The sequence below is a fragment of the Amblyomma mixtum genome, chromosome 3 (genome assembly GCF_055824585.1).
Source record: "Amblyomma mixtum isolate Tamu chromosome 3, ASM5582458v1, whole genome shotgun sequence".
NCBI classification, from domain to species: domain Eukaryota; kingdom Metazoa; phylum Arthropoda; class Arachnida; order Ixodida; family Ixodidae; genus Amblyomma; species Amblyomma mixtum.
In genome coordinates, this window is record NC_143014.1 from 169,630,437 (window position 1) to 169,654,080 (window position 23,644).

The window sequence follows — 23,644 nt, forward strand, 5'->3', positions numbered from 1 at the left end:
CAAAGTGCCTGACACCTTTGCCAGGTGTGGTTTATTCAACACCACAAAAACATTTCCACTGCGCTCAACATTATCTGTTGTGCTCAATGATTGGTGGTCTTGACCCACACAACAATAACATTTAGGAGAGGCAAAACTGAATTCTTCAGCAATAAGACAGTGCTGTGTACGCTCAGAGCCAGTAGCATGCTAGCAGCATCTGGCAGCTGTACTGGAAGCTGTGCTGCTGTTTTGACTGTTGAAGCAACTTTGGGCAAATGCTTCTGTCATTGCCACAAAATCAAATTCTTGCACTTTGTCGATGGCTCAACTGTACAGGAAGTGAGTGCCAGGCTTCAGCCTCACCTGCTAAAAAGTGCCAACAAAGTGGATTCCTGCTTTAAAAAGACCAGTCTCCCTTCCTCTCAGTGCTCAGCACCTGTATTATGCATCACAAGGTGCCACCACAGCATAAACTTCCATTCATGCCTACATTTTTGTGAAGTCATTTGACTGCCTGCAGCAGTGGGTGTTTCCCCTCTTAAATGTTCTTGCTTTGTGCCTTGATCAAATGCAGTTCTTGCAGTTGAATCTAGCTGCTGAACATGTGTTGATGATCATGTCCGTGGACAGGGTTAAAAACCCTTCCAGCCCATCAGGATAGAATTCCTGCAAATCCAGTCACAACAAAATATCATCAGGGACCCAGACAAGATTAACTTGTGTTTCTTTTTTGCAAGAAAACATCCTTTGACTATGACTAAACTGTGCTGTGATCATTTCATGCCGAATGCGCCAGAAAAGCAACATGCGAACAGAGAACTACAGCTGAGGATTTTCTTGAGATTTGTGTCTGCTACAAGCCCACTGAGTATAAATCCTGCTACTGTTTCAGAAGCTGCATTCAAATAACAGCAAATAAAAAGATAGGTACAAATATTCTACTACAATGCAAGATTTTGTCACAGCATTCCTTTTTGTAAAGCCTATAATGAAACATTTCATAAAAGCATTGCACACAAGTATAACATGTAGAGAAAAAGCCACCACGAGTTCTTCACCATTTGTTCTTATGGTAGCTAAAAAAAGACAACCCTTTCCATATGACGCTATTCATAATGTCCAATACGTAATCCAAAAAACTTTTCAGTCACTCAAGTTATTCAATCGTATGGTTAATTAGCAGAGTACCAAAAAATTAAAAACATTTAACAATTGCAATGTAAAAGTGAAGAACAAGATAAGAAGGCACATAATAGGTAAATGAAGCTAGTTCAAGTATTAGTTCCAGTCTTGAAGTAATACGGGAGACCTGATCCATCACAAAGATCTCCATTATGAAAGACCAATATGCGATATGAATCAGGCTCAACTGTTCAAAACGCACAGCCAATGCAAAATTACTCTTAGTTCACAAACAAATACTGTAGTGAAGACCACCCTTATCACCCTTTCTTACAATGAGAGAACTCTCAAATACAAATGGGATCACCATTACTGACAACAGGCCAAGTCAAGTCACTGCAAGATGTGATGTATCAATATGCTACACCAGAGACCATAGTAAGCAAGAAAGCTGGTAGAAATTTGCAGCAATCAAACTTGCAAGCAATTCAGATGTTTCTGCAACCCACTGAGGATTTTCAAAACATTTAGCTGGCCATCTGAACATAATGATCATTACTTTTTAGAAAACAGCCCAATTTTCTGTGCACCTCTAGGCAGAAATGTTAGTCTAATTTTCCTGACATCACATAGCTCCATTATTTACAACCCTTGTACAGTGAACAAAGTCTGTCTCGCAAAAAGACTTCTGGTGAGAAAAAGTAGTTAATCTAATCAAAACTTATAAAATGCTCGAAAAATTAAAATTTACCAAGAATAAAATGTGCAGGGTATAGTGCACAACCATTACTTTATGCTATGCAAAAACATTCGCATGGACAAAATAAGATGCCTCCATCCCGGCAAAGGCATTAGGTAAAAAAAAAGTTAAATAAAAAAAAACCCAAACCCACCACAAACTACAGGGTCTTTAAAAGATGAGATAAAGAGATGAGGGGCTTGTTAGGCTATACATATGAAAAAAGCCAATACCCAATGAAACCAAAGAAAGTGTACGGTAAATTCTTTTTCATGGAAGCACTGATTCGATAAAAAAATATCAACGCTTCCATGAAAAAAAGAAATTTCCCTACACTTTCTTTGATTTCATTTAGTGCAGGCTTTTTTTATACACTTCTTTAGAAGCTATTTTTCAGTTATAATGTAGCCGTAAGGGCCTCTATTCACTACAGGACAGGGCCTTACAAATTATGGTTAAACCTAGACTTCCTCACGAAATAATCTTAGTAATATCAGCAAAAGTAATGTGCACTGACTAGTAGCTAAATATCCATCTCAACTAAAAAATTCATTTCCTATCTGAAAGTAGCTTTCTGAAGGAAGCACAGACATCTAAAGTGTTCTAAACCGACACTTTTAAGGATTTCATGCACATAGCCACTAACAACAACCCCCCCCCCCCCCAACTCTACAATAATGACTTTTCTGGAGCTGTAGGTACCTTAAAAAAAAAAAAAAAGCACAACTCTTAGTTTTATCTTTTAACGAGGCTTTGAAGAAGTCCAACTCACCATTTGTTCTCGATGTGTCTATACAGTGTCCAGTGGCTCCTGCTTGATGTGCACACCTAGAGGCAGGCTGGGCTCTGATGGAAGAGCTGTGGCAGCTAGTCGAGGTTGAAGGCACAACTGCCGAAACGCAGCGTAGCTCAGGTAGGGATCACTGTCAAGCCGCTCAGTTTCATCAGTTGCACTTCGTGATACCTCAAAACGCACCCATCTGGCAACAGAAAGCACATACACAACAGACTAAGTAGCAGCACTATACTGCTATATTTTTCAGACCACTATTAGCCAGACATCAATATCAGAGCTCACTAGTGTTTGCAGACTTTAGGACTCACAACAAATGGAACCCCATTCGATGAGATGTCACTAGTAAGTTCAAGGTGCCTCCAGCTGCAATAGCACCTCTTGCAATGCAACAAACATTCACTAGAATAAAGTAAAGAAAAAGCAGGTTTTGGTTTTGCTGACATTTCTTATAGCCCTGTTACGTGCCCTGAAGAGTTATTTCAGTGAACATACTGAGATTTTTTTATCCCCAAGCTTTAACTAGCATGAACTACTTCATGGTGCCTGGCTGAGTGCACTGGCTGCTAAATGGTATGGCTCCAAGTGTACCAATATGCAAAGCAATTCCTATCTTTCTAAGCACCGAAATTTTGTTTCACAGCTACACAGCCAGGAGCTGATCACCTGACAGTAAGCTGAATAAATCCAATAAAATACCAAAGCACTGCTGTGTATAGAAAACTGCAGTCTTTAGCAGCCATATAGACAACAGTACAAGATAAAGGAGCTGACAATAAGCCCAGCTGAAAGCACAAATACAACAAAAATTATTATTATTTTTTTTTATGAAGTGAAGATCACTCAAACTATCTCCAAAACTACCAGTGCTAAAAAGTAAATGTTCTTCAATATGACGAGCATGATAGGCTTCAATACTCAGTATGTCCTAGAAGTTTAGTTTATTTTCACTGCAGCAAACCTTTTCAATGTTTCAGAAAACTTTTCAATGTTTCCATGAACAGCTTCATTAAAGGGGCCATGAATGCTAACTTTGTAAATCAAGAAAACACCTTAGAATTGGTACAGCACCCTAGGAGCGATGTTATCCTGAAATTAGCATCTTTAATACCAAAAACAAGAGAGGGAGGAGAGAAACTAAAAAAACAATATTAGGTTTCCGCCACTTCTCTCAAATAAATTCTCTCCTTTCTTTCCTTCTGAATATCGCTTTTACAAACGATGTCTTGGTTACCCTCGCCACGTAAGGTCGCCGTTACACACGGTAACCCTCCTCTTTACCACAGTCTTCAATACCTGCTTGTGTCGCATTGGCTGCTTTATACCTAAGACAGTTATTGTAAGCCTCGTGGCCTTTTCGCTGCGCACGTGAAACCCACAAGTTAGTTGAAACTGGCAGCCAAGCATCAGCAGCAGCAACAGTTACACAAAAAAAAACAAGTGAGTCCAAGCAAACTAAAGCAGACCTTTCCTCACAACCAGAAGTGTATTGATTCCATTTAATTAAAAAGATAAGGCAGCCTTTTATCACAAAGTACAAAAATTTTTCGTTTGTTAATCTGAATACACCACCAAAATGAAAAACAAACAAATTTTCAGAGGATTTTTCGCATATACTCCATTTCATACATCAAGTGCAATGCTGTGGAAGGCATGCCAGTAGTTCACACTTCTTACTCCACAGCTGCTGACATTTTTCAGAAGCGCTAAAACAACACGGACAAAAAAAGGAACAGACAGGGACGAGCACTCATCCCTGTCGGTTACTTTCTTTGTCCGTGTTGTTTTAGAGCTTTCGAAAAATGTCAAACAGGCACCAACTAGCCCGATTCGCCACTCTCCACAGTTGCTTGGTAGCTGAGTGGCCTAAGGCCTGACTCGGGAAAAAGCGACACCGAATGTGGGATGCATAGGTTCGAATCTGCCTCGAGACATGCTTTCTTTTTTAATTTTTGTTACAGCATTTTTGTTTGCCTACATTTTAATCTAAAATTTGGTTTTATTAAGGTTAGCTCTGAATATAGTGGAATGCGGAACTGAATTGCATGTATCAGTTTCCTTTATGCACTCTGGGCCGAAATCCACTGTCTAAATTCAAATGCTGTATATGTCTTTTGAATGTGCTTTTTATGCTACAGTAGAACCCTGCTATAGTAAACTCGGATATAGTAAAAACTCAGATAGAGTACGGTGAAACTGTGCTCCCATTTCGCCTTGCATAGACGGCTGTGCTTTTTTTTCCGTTTCTAGTAAAGAATCTGTAACAAGAAACGGCTTACTTCCCGCAGAATGATGACATCAAGGAACGCGCAAAGTCGAGGATAACAAGGCCAACGTTCGGAGGCAAATGGAAACCGAAGACGATAAAACGGCGCTTCTTGAGATGGCTTCGCCATCAAGTTCAAGAGCACGAGGAAAAGCCAACTTTTCGAAGGCCTTGGGGCCATGAGGCAAAGTGCGAGGCACGCATGAAAAAAAAAAAAGTAAAGTTGGCTATGAACATAGAAAGAAGGTGGCATGGCTCACTGAGAAAGGAAAGCTAGTAAGTGTGCAGTGATGGGTAGAGAAGGGAAGAAAAGGGCGAACGTTTGCAGCACAGCAGCGGCGGCACTGCATGGGAGACTTTGCCGCAATTAACTGTGTCGCACGCTTTTCTTAATTATGGCTTCTTAAATGACACTGAGGCTGCGGAAGACGGTGCCATGTTCACACACAGCTTTAGTTTTGACATGGAATCAAACCGGTGTCATATTCGTAGCCACGTTGTATTCGTGCAAATGCAGCACTTCTAAACGATGTAAATGAAATCAAAAATGTGATAACATAAAATGTGACAACTCAAGGTAATTATCACATATAAAGGGTCGATAACAGCAGGATCGAAGGCATTTCTTAGTGTTTCTTTTATAAGCCAACACTTTTTATTTAGTAAGTAGCCAGAGAGCATCCTCAGAGCCATGCTATCACCAACAACTGATATAGTAAAGACCCCAACACAGTAAAGATTTCAGCTGGTCTGAGTGACTACTACATAGGGACAACCGCCGCAGTGGCTCGGTGGTCATGGCGCTCAGCTGCCGACCAAAAAGACACAGGTTCGATCCCGGCAGTTGAATTTCGATGGAGGCAAAACTCTAGAGGCCTGTGTACTGTGCAATGTCAGTGCACGATAAAGAACCCCAGGTGGTCGAAATTTATGGCGTCCCTATAGCCTGAGTCGCTTTCGGGCATCAAACCCCCATAAACCAAACCTTCACTACAGCGGGATTCTACTGTATTGCAATTTACTAATTGAGAGAGCATTGCCAGGTCTTCACTTCGGAGATGCCAAGTTCCACAAAGACGCTCTACCTTGCATTTCGAGACAGTACAAGGAGATACTCCGGTACCTTCACTAACAACACTCAGTATTTCCCACAGTTCTACAGGAAATGGATCCTAGCACAGGTGTACATGTTCGCAATGACTTGCTAGTTGTGTTTTGATATCTTAGAAGTATGAACTTGGAAAAGATGCGAGCAGGAAAGTTTTTGCAGGAGGGGATAGCAAAAATCCGACACAAACAAAAATGACAAATGCAAAAAGCAACTTACAGATTTCGAGCATTTTATCAAATTGATGACAAATGTATCATGTAATAAGCCTGTGGCCAAAGCATTTATTTTTCACTCACCACCAGCAATGCACCACTATTTTGGTTGCAGACATGGGCAGTGCAAAAAAGTACACTACATTTGAAAACACTGCACTTGATGTAGGAAACTGAGTAGATTCTGCACTGACATCTGCCTGAACAACCACTAACAGACATGTATATACATATGGGTGCTCACACATTGATGTCACACAGCAGCTACTTTCGCATTGCGTGAAGTGGATGGAAAGGCCTACTGTAAGGAAACTAAAGAAAGCTTACTTTACGCCTGTGACAGCAACATGCCATGCAAGCTTGTAGTGTGGATATAACATTTTATCACCCTGTGTGCTATAAGCTAAAGATGCTGAGACTACTCCAGCACATCTTAATTGCAATTACCTAACTATGAGAGAGATTTATTCAGACACTCTATAATCCTTTCAACTGTACAGATAAGTTCCCATATCTGTAGTTCCAGCAAAGCATAGCAGCTTTCTTTAATGTAAGCTGAGTGTGACCAGGCCTTCGGGCACAGGTTAAAAGGCATGGTCACAAGAGAAATCGTTGTAAAGCTATCTACTATGTGAGTTCTCAGCTGTAGTTGAAACTAAATGAGCAGCTTTACAAGTATGTATGCATAAAAATTTTGCATTTTTTGTTTTGTTGAAGAAACCCGCCCTAACAGGCACTTCATTGAAGAGCAGCAAGTTGGGCCCTGCAATGTGCACGAGTGTTATCAGCCTCTCCCATACTGCCCTTCAAAACATCTGTAGAATACAAGAATGGTCACTCCCAAAGTTGTCACTACCCACAGCACCTATTTCCACAAATAGCTCTAGACTGGTCATTAAATCTGACAGTTTGAAAAGAAAAAAAAAAAAAACAGTGGAACACAGGCATAAACAAGACAAATGAGTTCATGAAAGCCGAACCTGTAGTTTGGACACTTTCGAGCTCCGGGACAGCTTTGAACCAGGTTTTGTATGGTTGGATGGGGCAGGGCAAAAAAATCTGCGCCCCGAGCAGCTGGCACAATCACCTCCGCACCACACGTTCGATTGACTGCTCGCAACAAGGCAACATAGCATTCATCTGGACTGCTGCCCACAAAAGGTCGCTCAGGGGCATCCTCTGCAACAATCTCAAACTGAAGAGAAAAGAATGAACGGGATTCATATCAACACACTTTGCAGCCAGGGTCCCAGGATAATAAAGCTGCTAATCTGCCTCTGCAATACCAGTGGCTTGATTCAGCAGTTAATCTGCACGCTCAAGAAATATTCTTTGCCATTTGCACTTGAAAAGAACTCCACACTCTCAATTAGGTAGTCTATAATACAACAAAACCTTTGCCAGTAATGCCACACTTTAGTACTCTTAAAATGTGCACAGTGTTTGTAAAACCAACACCAGCTGGTATACCTGTTTCCTTCAGAACTGCCCAATTTTTTTTTTCTTTCCCCAGCAACTAACCTTGTAGACTATCGATTTAAATGCTATAATAATATATTCCCTTTTCTTTTCAAAAGAGAGAGTGCGTTCTTCATAAGCTTAGAATGTGTAATAAAAGCATTACTTTCCGAGTCTGGCCCAGTTTACACAAAAAAGAAAACAGTAGTTATTCTTGTTTTACTTAGCAAAAATCGGATGACATACAGTCTGTAGGCTCTATCATCAACAAGAATTAAATTACACACTGTGCACTCCATTTGTACATGATAATTCAATTAAACACTATATCCATATACATCAGAGTGTATACAGACTGAGGCATCGTTGTGAATATCTTTCACTCTGAGTGAAAAATGCTTTACATGCAACCCAAAACATTAAACAAAAAGTGAAGGCTATTGCTTATACAGGGTGTTTTTTCTTGCTTTGAACTCCAAGCTGAGTAAATGACTAAGGTGGATATTAAAGAAAGTAGCGAATTTTTTAGTTTCAAGATACCCACCGTACCGTGAGCAAAGCGAAATGCAACAATTAAACTGAATACTCATACAGGTATTTTTTAACTGTGAATGCAGAATACATTTATACAGGCTTTCAGGGCTGCCTTTAAAATGCCAGTTATGAACTCCAGGACACCCTTATAAGTACAAACCACAGTGTAATGTTATTTTAACCATTTGAAGTCAACTGCTCCAGTAAAGTTTGAAGCATTCATAAAAACAGCAAATGGAATCAAAAGTACATACAGCAGTGCACTACGGCCTAGATGCTTTGACACAAAAAGAAGAAGAGCAGAGCCCTCCACTACCTCGTCTATTATAGCTAGTGGTTGGACTTTTCAGTTTTTATTTTTTGAAAATTAGACGGACTTTCTGAGGTGTTCATTACAGAACAAAATTTTTAGGTTTTTCTTTTGGCAAATATTTTTTGCCCATAGAAGAATCACCATTTTTTTTTTCTTTTTTTTCGGCAATATATGCGGCACCCCTGTGCTCTCAAATGTCACGTATAGTTTAACCTTGCTTGCTTATCAATAAGCACACTTTATGTATCAGTAATTAAGCACAAATGGTCATGTTTAGAGTGGTGGTTGCCACATGCCTAAATGCTACTCCCGTAAGAAAAAGTAACAGCGTGGAAGTGAAGTGATGGTGCCATAAGAAAAAAAAAACATAAATAAAGGCTTATTTCTGAAAACTGGCTGTGCAAAAACACAAATAAACAAGAGAGAAAAAAAAAGTGAAAACGACAGAAGAACAACACACACACACACTCGCCTCGCCCAGGCAAGTGGAACCAGGCATTTCGGTTTAGTTGCTTTCGTGTCGGAATAACTTCATCCGGTTGTGATAAATGCAAGTGTATTTGTTACGACACACTGCTCACTCCTTCACTCATGGAACAAAATGTGAAAGCAGGAAACAATGAAAAAGAACAAAGTTACGGATTGGAAAGAAAAAAAAGTGACGGCATGAATCCAGAAGGAGCCAGAGGGCCTCCAATTACGTAGTCCGCATGAGGATGGCAGCAATGGAAGTACCGCACGACCGCTGCGGAAGCCGGAACATGACACTTTTTCATCACAGTAGTGCCTGATTTAGAGAGTACGGTGGCTAGCAGGCACGTATCCAATGGGAAAGACCCCCCCCCCCCCCGAAATCAAGCTCAGTTATGATTACAAACATTGTCAGTGTCCTTGCATGCCTTGAGAAAACTCCTTAACCAAGTAACAATTGTGATGCGAGCCGGTGGGCAAAAGGCACTATGCTAGTAGACGCAGCTTGACGAGGTGGTGGAGCCTCTCAGCTTCCACCAGGTGTGTGTTTAAAGTACTGGAGAATTGCCTCAAACGTACAACTGCACCACTTAATCCAACAATCCCATTATCACACTGTGCTCCAGCCTTCCGCAATTTGTTGACTCTCTCTTATGACCGCCTAAATTGTGCCCAATAGCCCGCAAGCTTTGGCAAACATCTGAAGGATACTGCCCTTTTTTGGTTAAAACTGAGTTTTAAAAAATGATTTCAGTGTACTTATTTTGTTGCAGTTGTTGTTTGCTTAAACTGAAACCTGCAACCTTTACTCATAACTAAGGACCCTAGTTCCCTGTAATTCCAAAATTCTGTGAAAAATCAGAAATTTAGGCATTTTTCGCGGAATGGTGTATTAGCAGCCATATTCTCACTTTTGGATACTACTGCTATTATGCACATCAGTAGGAACAACAGAACAATGAGGAAATGACTCATTTAAATTATCTGCACAAATATGAGACAAGCGGGGAGCTTGAAACCTTGAAAATTTTTAAAGAAATATTATCACAACTACAATCCATAGCCAAGGGATGCATGCCACAACCGAGCGAAGCAAAGCTTCCAGTTCGTTAATGCATGCATTTTCCGGGAAGTAGCAGCAGCAGCCACCATCTCCTCTGTCCCGCCACTACTCGGGGTTACGAGCTGCGTTGTCTTGCGCCTGTTTGCACTGCTTTGCTTTGCTACTCCACTAGACTTTCAGTGGCTTCTCTTTCTGAACGACCCACACTACCTTCTTTCCAGATCTACAGCCACCTTCAACTTTGCACGTGCCACACACTTTGCCCAGGATCATTGAAAAGCTGGCTTCTTCTCATTGCTTTCAAGCCTAGTGGCGAAGGCGCTTTACCTATATTAAACAGCTCGCAGAAGAAAAAAAAAGAACAATTCACACTATATGCATATCATGGTTCCAAATGCACCTGGAGTTACATTCGGAAACATTTTTTAGTGTCTCTTGCAAAATACTGCCCATTCCTTGTAGTCAGTTTGTGGGATTTAAAATTTTCGCCACAGAAAGCTAGAGGCTTTATTCATAACCCATGTGCAGCTTTGGTACGTTAAACCCCACATACCACCATTGAAAATGACAGTATTGAGTGCAACTATAGTACAGACGTGCTCAAACATGCACCACTTGTGATAGTTCTGTAAGTTATTTTGGTTCCAGTAACGCAAACATGACCACAGCATACCTCCTGAGCTCTACAGCATCATAAGTATTTAAATCTCAAAACCACGCTCTTTAAACTTCCTTTCACCTAATGCTATAAGTATGTGTGCTGTCAGACTCATTTATGGTTCAAGCATAAGCGTACCCGAGGTCCAGTGCCAGCATCCAGAATGGTGCAAGTGTAGATGCAAGCATGGTTGGCATTAAGGACGCTGGCATATATGCGGGAACTGCAGTAGCCAACAGGGTACAAGCTTTCCTGGCAGTGAAATCCAGCTCGGTCAGTCACGATCTCTCCCAGGCTATGCACCTTGCAACCAGGCAGCACAATGGGAAATAAGGGGCGACCACATGAGTCCAGCGGAATTGGTGCCACCAATCGCTTGTCAGCTCCTGTTGGCTTTCTCCGTTTAGGTCGTGGTGCTTCATCAGCAAGCCCCTCCTGGAGAGAGACAATCACTGGTCAGCATGATCAGGAATGTGCACTCCAAAATTCAAGCTGAAAACAAAATATGTTTTACTTTTTCAGACATCGTTATATTAGAAAGCCTTCATGTAGTCAAGATTCAGTTATTTGTGCTGTGTTTGAGCCTCCTTTTTGTTACAATCGTATCCTAATACACTGCAGAAGTACACCACCCACGCTGCTGAAATATAAAAGCTCCCAGTGTTACAATTTATTTTGTAAAGAGCTTGATTACTAAGTCAAGCTATGTCACATTACAAAAAGCAATGCACTTTGAATGTTGTTCACCTTAAAAGACATGTTCAGCAACTTTTGTGGTCTGTACATAATTTGTTACTCTCAGCTGCCTTTACTCTACGAAAATGGTCAAATTTCAAGATTAAAAATGCTAACCCAGTATATAGTGCCATTCGTAGCTCGCACACCATGTTCATATACCATGGTTTGGATGGCGGTGACATTTACACGAATGCAAAAGTGAACTTCAATAACATAACATCACCATTTAAATGTAAAGTATCAACATTCATCATAGGATGGCAACATGCCTTGCAGCTGGAGCTGCACATCCAGCATATCGTTAATATTCTTACTTTGGCAGGTAAGACACCAGTGCAGAGCATGGCATGGAGATATTAGCTACTGCAGTCTTTGAGCCCCTGGAGTTGGACAAATTGGAGTTGGCCTGTACCGACAGATTACCTTGTGCTAATAATAAACGACATTTGCTTCACTAAGAACACAGATGGAGTACTTTGCCTCCTGTAGACTTTCAAAATCACATCAGCACCACCCCTACAGCAAACTTTTCCATAATCTTCACTTAGGCCAAAGAGCACTTGCACAATACACATTATCATCATCATATGCTAGAATAGGTAGAAGAATGCAATATAAGTGTTGCCACCCGCTGCCGTTTATGCAAGCAAATTGCAGTGCACCAAAACAGATGCTTGACGCGGATCCCAGGGCTAGACACCACCTACATTCACTTTCAATGGTGATCCTGGAGTCCTTTTCAGTATATATATACGTTAAAAGTTTGCACCAAGTGGCAGGAAAATTTTTAATCCAATTTTCTCTGTAATAAAGGAGTATTTTGTAGCCAGAAAAACATCAATACAGTCAAAAAAGCCATAGAATCTATTTTTATTAAGAGCAAAAGTTGGGTGGAGTTGTCCTAAGTGTATCTTTAATGCTGAAAAGCACATACAGACAAGCAGCATTGCCGAAAGAGCAGTGAACTGCCTTGTGGACATTAACGTGGACCCGATAACAAGCTGGTATCACTCCACTATACATGTAATTCTAGGAGCTCAACGAAGCCCTTGCAAATGAGCAAGGCATCAAATGACGCACCTCTGTACTTGCAACCTTCTTTTATGAGTCATTGACTTAAAGCTGCTTCCTCAACATGACCATCCAAACATACTTATTCTTGCCGACAGGAACAGTATTGTCTCTACTGAGAAAAACAGCATAAAACCATCACTTAATCTCGTAATCTGCATGGCTTAACTGCACAGGGCCATTCCAGGGATGGAGGAAGGGGCAGGTTATTTTCTTGGGCAAAATGGCAGTCTCGTAAGGAATCGCACCAGCAAATCTTGGCCACACAATGAGATGAGCAGCAAGTAATGGCCATAATTCCATGGATATCCCTATTACATCTTGGCTGACACAAAAAGTCAGTCAACCAGCAGCAGGAAAAACTAGCCTCTTAAACAGGAAATGCATCTTAAGGCATGTGTCTTTGCTGATTACTGTGGGAAGCACATCTAAAGACGCAGCTCACTTTTTTGTGCATGCAGGGTGCCCTAATTTGTCTAAGTGCTGCCACGTATTGGAACTGACATAAACTACATCTAAGTAAGCCCAGCTCTGATTATTTGCAATAATTATTGGCAGCTGGAAAACTGAATGTTTTTGCCGCGAAATACAAAGGTTGCAGCATGAAAGATAAAAAATTGCATAAGTTTTTCATGGATGCAGAAAAAGAAACTTTGCTCGAGTACAGCCATGATGAGTCTGATACCCTGTATATTCACCGTCGTATAGTCAGACTTCATCAGATAATGATGATGAGAAGAAAACAGAGATGCGACAACATCAAACAAGTCCATGCTCACCGAGATGGTACACCCCACACCAAGACATACCACACTAAGAAAAAATGTAAGAATTAACAGAATGAGATTTCAAAATGTTACAATGAACATATGATGACTCCCAAAAGAAATAAAAAGCAGGGGCTGTGCTCTATTAGGATCCACGGCCCATTTTCCATTTAGGATCCATTTGGTCCTCTGACACTGGTCAGTGTTCTTCAGTGACATAGCCAGTGGCGTTACTAGGGTCCGCTGCACCCGGTGCGAGGGCTGGCACATCACCCCCTACCCCTACCCTCTCTCTTTCCCCTACCCCTTTCTCTTAACAATAATCAGCTGATGCAAACAATATCCAAACATGTGATAACACGCGTAATGATTGCACAAGTAAGATCAAGGATAATTAAAGGGGTGAATGGCCTAAGGCAAACTCAAATGCAGAGAACACAACCTAGCTTAAATGCGTAGGAATGGTCAGGGACAAATAAGCAGTCAATCAAGACAGTTAAAACAGACTGGAGAACAGCTAAAGTACACTGGCAAGAACAATAAGATACAAGTGTTTAATAAAGCAAAGCAAACACTCACTGAATGTTACTTAACTAATGCATAGACGAGGGGTGTTCAGTAAGTTGTCTACATCAGCATGTTCTGCTAACGTTAGAGAGCTGAGCTTGTCTGTGCAGACTGATACAAGCACGGACTTGAACATACAGTAGAGGTTCAGTCCGGGTTAAAGTTCTGGAAGTGACTGGGGTGCAAGTCTAGTAAAGTGCTTGCTACGAAAAAAGCGACAGATTTTAAGCTTCGTCTCGCGATTAATTTCTTTACAAAAAAAAAAGCAAACCTAAAGAAATCCATGAAAGGATGACTGCAGTATTTGGTCCTGATCCTAATTTCTACCACCATGTGAATTTTAGGGGCAAGCAGTTTAAAAGCTGTACGGAATCAATCGCAGACGGCCCCCGTTCAAGGCGACCTCTCAAAACATATTTAGAAGAAATATGCCGTAATGTGGAGGTAGCGATTTTGAAAGACCGTCAATGTTAATTAGCATTTCAGTAGGCACGGTTTGAAGCAAACTTTAAAATGTTTTCATGATGTTAAAGGTTAGTTCCTCATAGGTGCCACGAACAATGACATCAGAGCAGAAAGCATGCCGCAGCAATATAGCCGGGATAATTTAGACATGCTTAGAAAAATCCAGGAGACTCCGTCCTGTCTACCTTGTCTTATTGTGTCGTCTTTCTGTGCACATAAAAGAAATCTGAGACTCCTATTGTTGAACTGTTACGAGTGATGAAAGATGTGCCCACCCCAACGATCCGGTGTGCAATCAAGAGTTTACGCAATGGAAGCGCATGGGTAAGTAACTCCGAAGAAATTTCGTCAGAAGTTTCAGCTGGAGAGATTATGGCAACGGATAGTTAGGAACAGGAGGCGTTTTATTACTAAAATTTATGCTACACAAGACAATGAGTGGACATTAGCTGAATGGAGGGATTATGTGAGCAATCAAAGCGAAACACCGTGGGCAACTTCGTTTCTGCTTCACTACAGTACGCCAAATCACATGGCCCAGAAATCACAAGTTTGAGATCTGGAAATGCGCTGCATGGAGGTTTACCATTCACCCTTCAGTTCAGACCTGGGTCCAGAGGATTACTTTCTCTTTCATAATGAGAAGAAATTTCAGTGTGGGCAACGATTTCCTGATGATATTGCTGTCAGTGAATCGTTAACATGCTTCCCGCAGCAGCAAGAAGTCTTCTTCGGTTGTAACGGCAACCATAATGGCAACGTGGAATTGATGCGTTGATGTCAAGAGGATTACATTGATAATAAGTAACCTGTGATGATCTCCAAACATTTTGTTTTAATATTCAGGTAGAAAACTTAATTATTATACCCTGCTCGTATTACCCTGACCAGGAAAGAATGGATGTACAAACAGAGCAGGCACTTGGTGAATGCATTCACATAACTCAAGAGTGTGCATGGCGCAAAAAAAATCAACATTTTATTTTTCTAAATGTGAACGCACCCCGCAAGTAGCTCAATGGCTCATCCCAAGGTCGCGGGACAGATCTCGGCCAAGGTGGCCGTATTTCGATGGAGCCGAAATACAAAAACACCTGTGTGGTGTGTGATATTAGTGCACGTTAAAGACCCTAGGTGATCTAAATTTATCAGCAACCCTCCGCTACGGTGTCTCTCATAGCCCATGTTTAGCTTCGGGATGTTAAATCCTTCAATTCACAATACCTGCGAAAGCTGGAAAGCTGCTGATTGTTTTTCAACGTTGATGCATTTTGGTGCCAAGTAGGTTTTCATAGTACAACGCCCCCTCCTATCATCACTATTATTATATTATATTATTCATACTTATTTCAATCTGCGGTATATTCAGTACATGGGGTTATTAGTGTTAAAGAAGGAGGTCCCGAAGTAAAACAGTCCAGGAGACTTCGTGTTCGAAAGTGAAAATTTACAGGGGTTCAAACACATGGAAATTAGAGTATATAAAAAGTACTGTAATGAAAACCAAGAAAACACCATAATACAATGCTAACAAGCAAACAAAAAAATGTACAAAAAGTTAAAATACAAGGACAAAGCAAAGTATAAAACGAAACTAATACAGGTAAGAGATTTTTTTCTTTGTTTTCCTTTCTTTTTATTTATTTCATTCCATATGTAGTGTAGCAGCCGCGCTCGCTCACTGTGGGGAGCTATGCGAGTGAAAGACGACGACGATTCAGAGGCGTGAAGCTCGCTCGCAGCCCAAACGTTTGCCTTGACCTTTGCTGGACGTTGGAAGGCGACCAAGGCACTGCTGAGCCACAACCCCCTCTTACATTTGGTGGAGGCTGCTCTACGTTCCCCCTCACATCCTGGAGCTCCGTAGCCGCACCTGACCTTCGCCGTCCGTTATGCCTGAAGTCACCAGCCAGACAACCCCCATCCCTTCACCTACCATCTTCTGTTCTGGCGGGCTCCGGCAGCACGATCCCAGCGTATTCAGCGGTGCCGACGACCAGGATATCGACGACTGGTTGTCGTCGTACGAGCGCGTCAACGGCCACAACAATTGGGACGGTGCCACCAAACTTGGTAGCGTCCTCTTTTATCTCACCGACGTAGCCAACTTGTGGTTCAGAAATCATGAGGCCGACTTGCCGACCTGGTCGTCCTTCAAGACCAGTTTCTCGGAGGTATTTGGCCGCCCGGCTGTGCGCAAACTGCGCGCCGAACAACGCCTCCGCTCCCACGCTCAGACCACCACCGAAACCTTCACAAGTTATATCGAAGACGTCCTCGACCTGTACAAGCGCGTCAACCCATCCATGCCGGAGTCCGACAAAATTAATAACATCTTGAAGGGTATCTCCGACGACGCATTCCAGATGTTGCTGGCAAGGAATCCACAAACAGTGGTGGATGTCATACAGCTATGCCAAAGCTATGGCGTTCTCAGGAAGCAGAGAACTTCTACTCGTCGTTCCGGCGTGCACAACACGTCACTTCCTGTACCGGCTGTCTGCAGTTTAGATTCTGACCCGGCCTCGCTGCTTCCTGAGATCAAGGCCTTTATACGAGAAGAGGTGGCCCGCCAACTGTCCCTCCTGCCTGTGTCTGGCGACCCTGCGCCATCCCTTGATCCCACATTTCAACGCACCATCCAAGAGCAGGTCGCCGATGCTTTGCCCTCCAGCCCTCGGCTCCCATCTGTGTCTGCCCCTCTCACGTATGCCGAGGTTGCCGCCAGACCTCTCCAGTGAACTACATTATTGAAGCGCTTTCGCCACCCCAAGATGCGCGTCGTCGCGGCTGTGAAATAGTGCACGTTGACCGCCTCAAGCCTTACTGCGATCCGTCTACAGTGTGTGCTCCCTGAGTCGGCAGGATGCCTCCTTTTTCGCCGGGAGGTAATTGTAGTGTAGCAGCCGCGCTCGCTCACTGTGGGGAGCTATGCGAGTGAAAGACGACGACGATTCAGAGGCGTGAAGCTCGCTCGCAGCCCGAACGTTTGCCTGGACCTTTGCTGGACGTTGGAAGGCGACCAAGGCACTGCTGAGCCACAGCCCCCTCTTACACATATAATTCTTTATATATTTTTTTTTTTTTCATTTTGAAAAATTGTGTTCTAATTTTTAATCTTATTTGTTTTTTGAACTCTTCTGACACCGTCAATGACAGCAATAAGCAATGCATGCCGAGGAAACCAGGCATGGAAAGACAATCAGCACAGCTTCATAATTCAGAACCATGCAACATAAAATCCAGTATACCTTTTGTTAACAAACAATGTTTATGCAAGGCAATATGAACAAAATCTGAACCCACACGACATAGTACCTCAAAATGAGTTCAAGCTCCGAGACACGCTGCAAGCACTGAATGCAAGCATGACTTGGACAATGTAACTTCCACCACCAGCTAGAAGACCTGCACAGGCATAAGTGATGCAAAGCAATCCAGTGTAGCACTTGGCCAGCTCATCATCATCATCAGCCTGACTATGCCCACTGGAGGGCAGAGGTCTCTCCCATATCTCTTCAATTAACCTGGCCCTATGCCCACTGCAGCCAACTTATCCACACAAGCTTCGACATCTCATCCGCCTACCTAACCTTCTGCAGACCCCTGCTACTCTTCCCTTCCCTTGGAATCCAGTCTGCCCTGCCCAAGCCCATTTCTTCCTCTTGATTTCGACTAAGAGGTCACTAACACATGTTTGATCCCTGATCCACTCTGCGCTCTTCCCGTTTCTTAGCCTTCCACCTATCATTTTCCTTTGTATAGCTCGCTGTGTGTCCTTAATTTTAAGCTGAACCCTTTTCATTAGCCTCCATGTTTCTGCCCCATAGGCAACTACTGGTAATATACAGCTGTTATATACTTTCTCTTGAGGGATAGTCATGACCTGACAGTATTTGCCAAATGCGCTCCACCCCATCCTTTTAGTTATTTCACTCTCGTAGCCTGAATATGCAGTCACAACCAGATTAAGTAGATTCCTTTACGACTTCCAGTGCCTCGCTACCTATCATAAACTGCTGTTCTCTTCCGAGATTGTTGAACATTACTTTAGTTTTCTGCATATTAAGTCTTAGACTCACCATTCTGCTTTGCCTGTCTAAGTCGTTGATCATGTTTTGCAACAGATCCCGAGTGACTTAGCAAGGCAATGTCGTCAGCAAATCACAGACTACTAAAGTATTTTCCTATAACTCTTATTTATCCCCCAACTTTTCCCAATGCAGGTCACTGAATGCTTCCTGTAAGCAGGAGGTACATAGCATTACAGATCGCGTCTCCCTGCCAGACACCCTTCCTTATTACAATTTTGTTGCTGCCTTTATAGAGGCTACGGTAGCTGAGCACCTGCTATAGATATCTTCCAGTATTTTTACCTATGGCTCTTTTAAACCTTGGTTCCACATTTTGCTTGCATGGATACTGAGGTTTCGACTGAGTCAAAAGCTTTCTTGGAATCTATGAAGGCTATATATAGGGGTTGGTTACATTCTGTGCATTTCTCTACCACCCGACTGATAGTGTGAATATGGTCCATTGTCGAGTACCCTTTACAAAAGCTTCCTGGTCCTTTGATTGATTGAAGTCTAAGGTTGTCCTAATTCTTTGAGCAATTATCTTTGTAAATACAATGTAGGAAATGGACAGTAAGTTGATTGGTCTAATTTTTCAAGTCTTTGACATCCCTTTATAGATTAGGATTATGTTAACGCTCTTCCAAGATGTCGGTATGCCCGAGGTCACCAGGCATTGCATATCCAGGGTGGCTGGTGTTCCTAGCACAATCTCTGCAACGTCCTTCAACAGATTTGCTGTTACCTGATCCTCACCAGCTGCTTTCCCACTCTGCATTGCTTGCAAGGCTTTCATTACTTCCACCTTCGTTACCAGCAAAATGTCAATTTCTCTGCACTACTACTTCTCTCTTTATCGTCCTGATTACTTTGGCTATTGTATAGATCTGTGTAGAACCCCTCTGCTATATATCTTATCCGTGTTGGTCATGACATTGCCCTGCTTGTCTCTTAGTGCATACATCTGACTTTTGGCCATGACTACTTTCCTCTTGACCACTTTCAGGCTACCTCTGTTTTTTAGGGCATGCTCGATTCTCTCCATATTATACTTCCTTATGTCGGTTACCTTAAGCTCACTGATTAACTCTGATAGCTAGGCCAGTTCTAATCTGTCTGTTGGATTAGAGGCTTTCATGCTTTGATGTTTCTTAATTGGACCTTTCGTCTCCTGAGAGGGCTTACCGGCATCCTGTCTAACCTTCCACCTACCTGTATTGTGCACTCCGCAATGTTATCTATGAGACTGTCATTCGTTGCTTGAACATTGAGGTCACTGTCCTTGGTCAGAGATGAATATCTGTTATACACACAGATCCTGAATTCCTCTACTTTCCCTCTTACCACTAACTGCTTGACAGGCTTCTTTCTTACTAGTTTCTTCTGTTCCCTGTTCAAGACTAGGTCAATTCAAGACACCGCCATCCTAAGGCCACTACATCAAATCTTGCTGAGGATTCCTCAAATTCTGCACGATACCACAGTGAGCGCACAATATGAAGTCTATTTCATTTTTAGTCTTAGTCTCCCCATTTGGGCTCTTCCACGACCACTTTCACTTCTCCCTTTTGCATAAGAAGGTTTTCATTATGTTTAAATCATTCCGCTCTGTGAGCTCTACTAATAGATGCCCTCTGTTATTCCTAGAACCTACTGCCAGGCCTCCAGCCTGTTTCTTGCCTACCTTGGCACTGAAGTCATACATAAATACAGCATACTTCAGGCCCTTTGTTTCTGGGTTTTGTTTTTTCCAGAATTTGGGGTGTAAAACTCTGGCAATATTCTCCCAAGCTCAAATTCGGGTGCAAATCAGGTTATTCAGGAAGAAAGTCCACAATTAGGATTTATTCGGGTCATTTTTTGCAGTACAAGACAGATTACACTAACAGTTTGTTTTTCTGCTAGACATAAAATGCCCGGCTTTTGGTTTTATAAACAACATGGAAATCACGGGTCCCACCAGAAGATTGTTTACCATTAAGATTTTTTTTTTTCCTAATGTATTACAAATCGTCCTTTGCATACATTACCAATCTCGTACGCAGCCCTCCCATGTCTGAACAAGACTGGCCTGCCTTTATTTGTTCAGTGCAACAACATTCAACATCACAACAACCACTTTAAAATTCACAAGGTCCTTTGATCAGGGTGTCATTAGTGGGGTTAGCACTTAGCCGAGTGACTCCGACAAGATGTCTGGTTGGTAGCCATGTTTTAGCCTCTTGCTTCTACCTTGCCCTTTTCGAACTTATCCTCAAATGTATTTGCCTCACGAAAACAGGCGTTAAAAGAGGTTTAAGATCCCCATCTGACTGAAGACACCCCTCTGGGAAAAGCACTAGATATCCATAAATTTGTGTTCACGTGTCTTCAGCTTTGTGAAATGGAAAACCAACATTGTCTAGAAGACTCATTTTTGAGGAGAAATCGGGTTTAACCTGGTTTTAAAAAATATGTTCGGGGTGAAAGAATCAGGTAAAATCAAGTTTTACTGAAAAACGAAGGGCCCTAGCATACCGTGTTTTCACTTTACTTATTGCAGATTTTACATCTCCATAGGAACTTTCCACTATCTGGTCATCGTGACTGGTTTCAGGAGCATCCGCTTGTACCACCTTCAATTTACACCTCTAATTAAGCTTAATTATGAAAACTGCCACCATCTCATTAATGCTACAGAATTCCTCTATGTTGCCATTATACCCTTACTGACCAGGAATCCAAACCTAAATCTTGTCTGCCAGCTAAACCATGATAGCAGAGTATGTGCCCAAGCATCCACCTCGTCTACAAGAGGACCGTGGTTCGATCCCGGTGCCGCACTCCACTGGATAAAGAAACAATAAAAAACTCTGTGTGTTGGTGGTATTGCAAAACCAGGCCTGGGGTGCGGCCTGATCCCAGTGACCACAGCCAACAACGTACCTCCTATATGAATACACTAATTAGCCTGCACATCAGTAATGCTCAAACCAGAAACTCCGTAGTCCTGTTCATGTCACATACCCTTTCTGTTAAGTTTCCAAGCCAGAGCACATGTGACCAAAGCAGTCACTGGGCCATGTGGTAGGGCTCTGGAAGTGCTGCTGAGGCTCTGGTGGAACTTCACAGCAACAAGAAGTCCTCCTCACTGTGTAAAGCACTGGTGCCTCAGGGGCCCACAGATGCTCCACCAAACGGCCTGGTGACAACTCTGATCATGCATGCAGTGACCTGGAAGCTTTAGACAAAAGACAGTACAGGTTCAATAAGAAATAAGAAAACAACCAAACAGTGCTCTGCAGTTAAATATGCGGATTTTGAGAACAAATATGGTGGCTTGATTGCAAGAACTATCACTGATTTGCAAATTGTCCTCTAAAACATTCTTAGACCTCCACTATGTGCATACTGACAAAATCTACTGCTCAGCTAGCATTTAAACAATATAATAGTGCCAACCATTACCAAAAAATGACAAATTTTACAATGCACACAAAATAGAGAAACCCATCCTGGCTTTTTCCTTTCCTGCTCTGTGTCGTTCGTAATTATCCCCTTTATTTATTATTATAACCTCCACTATACGAGCCCTGACGACTCATGTAGCAAGGGTAATGGTCACAGATCCAGTGAATTTTGGAGCCTGTCACTACGTTCTAATAAGGCAAAGATTGAGCCACTGACCAAGTCAAGGACAAATGAAAATAACGCTTCGGGCCCCGTACGGCACCGTCGTTCTGAACAAGGCTCCCAAAACGTCATTTTCGTTTGTTTTTGACTTGGTCAGTTACACAATATTCACCTTCATCCGTTAGAATGCTTCGTTAGAATGCTTCATCCTGATCAGATAGTGTTCCATCAATTACATTTTATTACCCTATACGGCCTCGGAAAGAAGTTTGCCTAAACACAGTTGCGGTGAGCAAAGCGAGCAAAATTGGACTATAGCTGCAGGTCTTCAGAAGCAGAGCTTACGTGCAAATGTAGTCACACAGCTAGCAGCTGCTGTAATAATTTTCTTGTTCTGCAGAGCATCCCTCGTACACTGCAGATAAGGGCGGAAGGGACTGTGGCCGACATAAATCTCACAGCGTCATTTTGGCACGTACCAGGCGCACCTCAGTTGCAGAATAGTGCAACCCTTTGCACGCGAACAAGCATTCGCTCTAGGCGCGTCGACATTGCAAAGGCTGTGCTGGAAATTAAGAGTGAGGCTTGGTGTCTCTTATATTTTAAATATAAACACGGAGAAATTGTTAATCTAGCAAATGAGCGGAGTTTGTTTCCGCACACAAACCTTTGTGTTACGTCGCTTTAGGACCTTTTTCGAAGCTTTCTGAGGTTTGTCGGCGCCTTCCGAAATGCCGCCGATTGCTGGTGTCGATGGGGGTGTCGAATTTCCAACCTGAGCGGGTGCGCTGACGACTGCTGGTCGCACTGTTTCTATGGGCCCATCACGCTGCTGGCGGTAGTGGAGGAACTTCTTGAGCAGGAAACGACGTTCTTCTTTGGCCACGAAGATGGATTCTTGCACGCGTGCCACTTGATCGCACAACGCTGCACTCTCAATGACCAGATCCTTCATGAAACGCTCAAGCTTACGGCACTTTGTGCGATAACGCTCATTTTCCATTGTGAACATAAGATTGGCCCGCTTGAGCGCCAAATTGCTGGGTCCTTTCTGCCGTACGCTACGAGGGAAGTATTTAATTGTATGCGTGGTAATTCCAGCGTCCAGGTCACTAGAATCGTCTGACACATCGTCGTTCATACTTGCTTTGAGTCGGCTACCTATTCCACAGTTAGCTGTACTCCAAATGAAAACAAGCAGGCCGTCCCTTGGGACGCCTCAACCGTCTGCAGCGCGCACTGTCAATCGAGCTTTGAAATAAAGGTTGTTTACACAGGATAGCGGCCGCTGAAGGGCTTTGTAGTAAGCGAAGAGCTCGCTTCACACTTCACACTAACTCTTGCTATGTGTTAAACACACAAAAAACAAGCACCCGTCATTCGAAACCATTAAAAAGCGACACTATCACAACTCCCGAGGAACAGCCAGGCAGAGATCAGCATTTCACGATTTAACCTCACATTACACCTCATACGAACCTAAAAACGTTGCTCATCATACGAAACCACCAGAAATAACAGCTCGCGCCCCAAGCGGCAGGATACATTTCAGTTTCGCTTGTGGTAAGTTTTTTTTTTGTTTTTTTTAACGCGTGGTTTCTGTTTTGCTTTAACCGTTATAATTTTTTT

The 23,644-nt window shown here is 42.5% G+C and overlaps 1 protein-coding gene across 1 annotated transcript; it reads right to left on the bottom strand.

The window, feature by feature from the left end:
• On the bottom strand, window positions 1–23,537 carry LOC149352673 (transforming growth factor beta regulator 1). The gene is made up of 5 exons (XM_089581888.1): window positions 22,683–23,537; window positions 10,861–11,157; window positions 7,206–7,420; window positions 2,616–2,823; window positions 1–648 (listed from the first exon to the last, which is right to left on the bottom strand). The coding sequence occupies exons 1-4, from the start codon at window positions 23,154–23,156 to the stop codon at window positions 2,634–2,636; spliced, it is 1,176 nt and encodes a 391-aa protein (XP_089438014.1). The 5' UTR covers window positions 23,157–23,537; the 3' UTR covers window positions 1–648; window positions 2,616–2,633.
• Window positions 23,538–23,644: the final 107 nt, after the last annotated feature.

What these genes read in the sequence shown, in the direction of transcription:
- LOC149352673 (XM_089581888.1), bottom strand. Translation starts at nt 23,156, where the DNA reads ATGAACGACGATGTGTCAGACGATTCTAGTGACCTGGACGCTGGAATT. An exon ending in TAAAGCGACGTAACACAAAG is followed by an intron (nt 11,158 to 22,682) that starts GTTTGTGTGCGG and finishes GTCTCTCTCCAG; the next exon opens with GAGGGGCTTGCTGATGAAGC. An exon ending in CGAAAGTGTCCAAACTACAG is followed by an intron (nt 2,824 to 7,205) that starts GTTCGGCTTTCA and finishes TTCTGTTGCCAG; the next exon opens with ATGGGTGCGTTTTGAGGTAT.